The sequence below is a fragment of the Theropithecus gelada genome, chromosome 2, assembly GCF_003255815.1.
Source record: "Theropithecus gelada isolate Dixy chromosome 2, Tgel_1.0, whole genome shotgun sequence".
NCBI lineage: Eukaryota > Metazoa > Chordata > Mammalia > Primates > Cercopithecidae > Theropithecus > Theropithecus gelada.
Window position 1 is genome coordinate 152,895,701 of NC_037669.1, and position 6,000 is coordinate 152,901,700.

Sequence of the window (6,000 nt, forward strand, 5' to 3'; positions counted from 1 at the left end):
TTAACATTTGTTATTAGAATTCTTTTACCATAACAAGAATTATTGTTTCTTAACTTCTACATGTCTTTGGTCCTTTGTACTTCCCTCCCTGGCTTCTGTGATTTCTAGGTTTGTGGTGGTGTGTGGTGATGGGGAGTATATCATCTACACAGCAATGGCATTGAGAAACAAGAGCTTTGGATCTGCTCAGGAGTTTGCATGGGCCCACGATTCTTCAGAGTAAGTTTTGGCTGCGTGATAGCCAGCTTGCCGTGATTGCAGATGTGTTGTGTGCTGCCTGAGGACTCTCAAGGCTTGATGTGGGCTGCGCTTCTCCATGTTAAAAAACAGTTCTCACCAGAGCTGTCCGTTAGATTAGAGTCAGAGGCAACTGTATAGCGTGAGCTGTCTTTGTCCTTTCTTTGTTCTGTGTTGAGCTGGCTCACTCAAACTGATAAAATAATCCCATTTAACTGGGGACCCAGCACCCATTTCTTTGGTGGAGCCCATGGCAGGACCTGGTGTTTTATGGGCTTAAGGCACAGTAGACCCTCATGTCTGCTTTGGCAGGCCTTGGCGTGCCCTCCCTATGATGTAGTGTCCTGGTGCTACTGGCCTTTGTGAGCTACTTGGGGATGATGATGTGATTTGATCATTTTGATGAGAAATTTATGAAATCTTTTTTAAAACTTATTTTCTGTGATAGTACCCGCTGCCCATTCTTAACAAATTTCTGTCTGAATTCAGAATGTTCATAAAATGTTCTCATTAAAAGCAGGAAAGATCATTTAACTCTGACTTTTTTACTAGTCATTGGCTCTGGTTCCTTTTTCATTCCTGTTTAATGCATGTAATAAACATTAGGGGTTTAGTGTTTTCAGACCACACAAGTGAATTACATCTTCACAGTTTTTTTTAGTTTTGTTTGCCTCACATTTTATGTTGCATCTTGCCCCCAATAGTGGGGTAACTTAAGCTCAGCACTGCATAATAAGATACATTTTTTTAAATGTTGACAACAGTAAGATTTATTGAGAGGTATGGAATTGTTCTGATCTTTTCATAAATTTCCTAAATACACTTATATACATATAGTTCTGTGTATTCAAAGGTACTGTGTTATCTTAGGCAAAATTATAGTTGATGAATTGCCCTCTCTCAGCATACCTCTTCCTCTATTTTGATAGTTCCCTTTTTTCAGCTTTATCCAGCCAAGGCCTTGCTCAGCATCTTTCCTGTCCTGAGCAAAGCCCTCATCACATCACTTCCTCACACAATCTCAAATATCCAGTGATAGCCACAGCCACTTTTTTCAAGGCAGAGGCCTGAATATAATCTGTTGTTGCTGATCATTGCTGACTAATGAGCCATTTGTCACAGTTTTTATTATTTAAATCACCTTTATTGAGGTATGATTTACAGAAGACAGTATGTATCATTTAGTTGTACAGCAGTCCCCCCATCTGTGGTTTCCCTTCCTGCAGTTTTAGTTACCCAGAGTCAACTATGTTCCAAAAATATTAAGTGGAAAAGTCCAGAAATAAACAACTCATAAGTTTTAAATTGCCCAGTGTTCTGAGTTGCATGATGAAATCTTGAGCCATGCCACCTGGGACGTGAATCATCCCTTTGCCTAGCATATCTATCCACATTGTATATGCTATCCACCTTACATTTAGGAAAAAACATAGTGTATATAGGATTCAGTACTATCTGAGGTTTCAGGCATCCACTGGGGCTTAGAACGTATCCCCCGTGGCCGGGCGCGGTGGCTCAAGCCTGTAATCCCAGCACTTTGGGAGGCCGAGACGGGCGGATCACGAGGTCAGGAGATCGAGACCATCCTGGCTAACACGGTGAAACCCCGTCTCTATTAAGAAATACAAAAAACTAGCCGGGCGAGGTGGCGGGCGCCTGTAGTCCCAGCTACTCGGGAGGCTGAGGCCGGAGAATGGCGTGAACCCGGGAGGCGGAGCTTGCAGTGAGCTGAGATCCGGCCACTGCACTCCAGCCTGGGTGACAAAGCAAGACTCCGTCTCAAAAAAAAAAAAAAAAAAAAAAAAAAAAGAACGTATCCCCCGTGGATAAGGGAGGACTATTGTTCTTGTCAGTAGATTTGGGCAAACGTAACCAGTAACACAATCAAATTATAGAACATTTCTATCATCCCCACAAAATCCCCTTGTCTCCATTAACAGTCTGTCCACACCCCCTACCCACCCATTCCCCAGGCCCAGGAAAATACTGATGAGAGCCTCTTGTCTCTATATAGATTAGAGTTGTCTTTAGAGTTTCATATAAATGGAATCATATGGTATGTACTCTTGTGTCTAGCATCTTTTGTTCAGTATAATGTTTTTTGAGATTCATCCATATTCTTGCCTGGATCAGTAATTGGTTTATTTGCAGAGTATTATTCCATTATATGAATATACTGTAATTTGTTTAAGCATTCACCTATTACAGACATTTGGGTCATTTTTATTTACTAAAGTGGTTTGTAAGCCCTAGTAATTCATGTCATATACAGTAAAAAACCCTTTCATCATTTATCCAACTGTAAGGAGTTCTCTGATGTCTTATGAAAACGTACATCAGAGAATCTTCAAATATTTATTTTTTATTTTTGCATAATTACTGAAAAATATTTGAAGATATTTCCAACATTTGGTGGAATTATGATGTAGTATATAACATGTTATGTTTGCCTTCCCTTTTTTCTCCCAGGTATGCAATAAGAGAGAGCAACAGTGTTGTAAAGATATTTAAGAACTTTAAGGAAAAAAAATCATTTAAACCAGATTTTGGAGCAGAAAGTGAGTGTGGTCTACGTATTACATTTTTAAATTCTTTGTAATGGCTCCAAAATGCCTAAGCAAAACTCTTTTTATGTTCCCTTTAGGTATCTATGGCGGCTTCTTATTGGGAGTCAGATCTGTAAATGGCTTAGCTTTCTATGACTGGGACAATACAGAACTCATACGAAGAATTGAAATTCAGCCCAAACATGTGAGTTTCCCCTCTGTTGTTGTTTTTGGAATATTTATTTTTGTGATGAGTTCTGGGTCCCTAAGGCCAAGAAGTGTCTTGTACCCTGCTGTCCCTCTTCCATTATCAAAAGCCATTTAAAATATAAGACAGCACTTAGAATTTAAATAACTTTTTAAAATACACATTGTCTACGGCCTCATTAGGGTACGACAATCCTGATTTTCTGAGCAATTGGAGGTAAGTGGCAGTGCCATTTTGACAGAGGAAGAAAGCATGCTTTGACAACAAGAAGTCAGAGAATTCTTGACTTGGAAATGCCTTCTTCCATGTAGTTCAGAAAACCTTTTCATATGTTTTGATGATAGCTGCTTGAACTTGAGGTGACCATCTCCAGTGACAAAGTGTTTACCTTTAGAACTGCCTGCTGCTTTGACAGTTTTCACTATCAGGAGATTATCTGTGGAAACAAACCAGCTTTTCTGGGGTCTGGTTCTAGAGTGTGCATTCTCAATGGGTGTAAAAATTGGCTTGGGGGGGCTTACTCTTTATGAATAAAGCATAGCTATACATATGTGTATGTATTATATATGTATATCTGTGGTATTAACATTTCATTGGGGGAGGTGATTAGAAAAATGTCCAGAAAGACTTCTAGGGAGGGTGGGTGAAAATGAAAAAAAAAGAAAAAGTGATAAACACTGTTCTAGAGCAATAGGGAACAGGCTACTGGTCCTCTATGTAGCACATTCAGTGTTTACTGACAGCTCTCCTTTCCTGTCTCACTTTGGACTTTCTATTGCGAGGCTAAATAGCATAGCCCTGCCCTGGCCACCCTCCCAAATAATGCCACATAAATTGTTAAGTGAATACTTATTATCTTGATATAAGAAGATAAATGTTGTAAGAAATCAAGTATGTGCAGTTTGTCATATCCACTCAGAAATCCAAATCAGTTGTCTATGATTTTGTTGTGTTGCAGATTTTCTGGTCTGACTCTGGAGAGCTAGTCTGTATTGCTACTGAGGAATCATTTTTTATCCTTAAGTATCTGTCAGAAAAAGTCTTGGCTGCACAGGAAACACATGAGGGAGTTACTGAAGATGGCATTGAAGATGCCTTTGAGGTAAATGGATCAGCACATCGCTTTTAGCTTTCTATTTAAATGATTTATATTCTTACAACAGACTTTACTGATTTTAACATTTCGTTATAAATTAGGTTTGAGGAGACAGCATTTAAGGATTTCTGGTGAAATGTGAAAATTAAAATCTTGACTCATAGATCAAACTTTGAAAATACGTTTAAAAGAAATTTGTGCTTTGATTTTAGGAATTCTTTAGACTTACTTTGATATCTTTCAGTAAAGAAATTGTAGTCGTTTTGGTCCTAAGACTATTTAGTCAGTGATTTAAATGAGCTCCCAAATGGTAAATCATTCATAATGCAGATATCCTAGATTTTGTGAAATACTTAATATTTCATTTTCAAGTTATGAAGGGTCTAAGTTTAGATCAGTGTTCTTTTATATCATGGTTTTGGCCCAACAATGAGATTTCACATTGCAAATACTAATCTAGGAATCTGTTCTTTTTTTTTTTTTTCTGTTTTGAGCCTAAGGGTTATATTGAGTAGGAATCTGTTCTTAAATGAAGAAAGAAATTCCAGCCAGTTGCAGTGGCTCACACCTATAATCCCAGCACTTTGGGAGGCCAAGGTGGGCAGATCACTTGAGGTCAGGAGCTTAAGACCTGACCTTAACTTGGCATGGTGAAACCCCGTCTCTGCGAAAAACATAAAAATTAGCCAGGCATGGTGGCAGGCACCTGTAATCCCAGCTACTTGGGAGGCTGAGGCAGGAGAATCACTTGAATCCGGGAGGCGGAGGTTGGCAGTGAGCAGAGGTTACACCACTGTACTCTAACCTGGTTAACAGAGACTCCATCTCAAAAAAAATTCCAAGGAAAATTTTTCTTTCTGGAAATAGGAAGGATTTTACTTTGCACTCCTTATTCTACCATATCACCCTCAAATATATTCAGCTTTTTATTGAGAGATTTCTGATGCTGGATAAAGTAATAGTCTTTATTTTCTTTCTGCAGGTTCTTGGTGAGATTCAGGAAATTGTGAAAACGGGGCTTTGGGTAGGCGATTGCTTCATTTACACAAGTTCTGTGAACAGATTAAATTATTATGTTGGAGGAGAAATAGTCACCATTGCCCACTTGGACAGGTACCTGAGTATCATTTCGCATTTGTTCTAAATTTTAGCAAAATCTGTTGTTGGCTTGTAGCAATGATAGGCTGATTTTTCAGTGGTATAGTTTTAGTAGGTTGCCTATTGTTAACCAAAAATGTATCAATCAGACGGGAAGGTTTTGAGCAAGAGGCAGGTTGGCGGGGCGTGTGTTTGTGTAATTGCAGATTTGAATTTCTAACTTGGTTTCTGTGTCTTTTATAGGACGATGTATCTCCTAGGCTACATTCCTAAAGACAACAGGCTTTATCTGGGGGATAAAGAATTGAACATCGTTAGCTATTCCCTGCTGGTTTCAGTCCTGGAATACCAGACAGCCGTCATGCGGAGGGACTTTAGCATGGCTGATAAGGTCCTTCCTACCATTCCAAAAGAACAGAGGACCAGAGTTGCACACTTTTTGGAAAAACAGGTAAGAGGTTTTGTTTTGTGTTTTCTTTTTGTTTTTTAAAACTAGCAATTTGAAAGCAAATTAGTATGGAGTTGAAAAACTTTATTTCTTAATTGCCAACTGATTTCTGTGGCAATAGAATTTCTCCTGTGAGTTTAAGGCACTTGTTACAGCATATGATGCACCCTTCTTACACGCTTCCTTCTGCTTTCTCAGTGCCCCCTTTAAATGTTAGAGGTGATTTATCAGTCTTTCTCTTTTTTTTTTTTTTATTATTATTATTATACTTTAAGTTCTAGGGTACATGTGCATAACGTGCAGGTTTGTTACATATGTATACTTGTGCCATGTTGGTGTGCTGCACCCATCAACTCGTCAGCACCCA

At 38.9% G+C, this 6,000-nt stretch overlaps 1 protein-coding gene across 3 annotated transcripts in view; it reads left to right on the top strand.

Moving 5' to 3' along the window:
• COPB2 (coatomer protein complex subunit beta 2) overlaps positions 1 to 6,000 on the top strand; it is a 38,862-nt gene that overhangs the window by 18,371 nt on the left and 14,491 nt on the right. For all 3 annotated transcript variants that reach the window (XM_025377505.1, XM_025377506.1, XM_025377508.1), the window contains exons 10-15: positions 109 to 219; positions 2,707 to 2,795; positions 2,882 to 2,988; positions 3,950 to 4,093; positions 5,070 to 5,200; positions 5,429 to 5,636. In XM_025377505.1, coding sequence (XP_025233290.1) covers positions 109 to 219; positions 2,707 to 2,795; positions 2,882 to 2,988; positions 3,950 to 4,093; positions 5,070 to 5,200; positions 5,429 to 5,636 — 790 coding nt within the window. The remainder of the gene's footprint in view (positions 1 to 108; positions 220 to 2,706; positions 2,796 to 2,881; positions 2,989 to 3,949; positions 4,094 to 5,069; positions 5,201 to 5,428; positions 5,637 to 6,000) is intronic.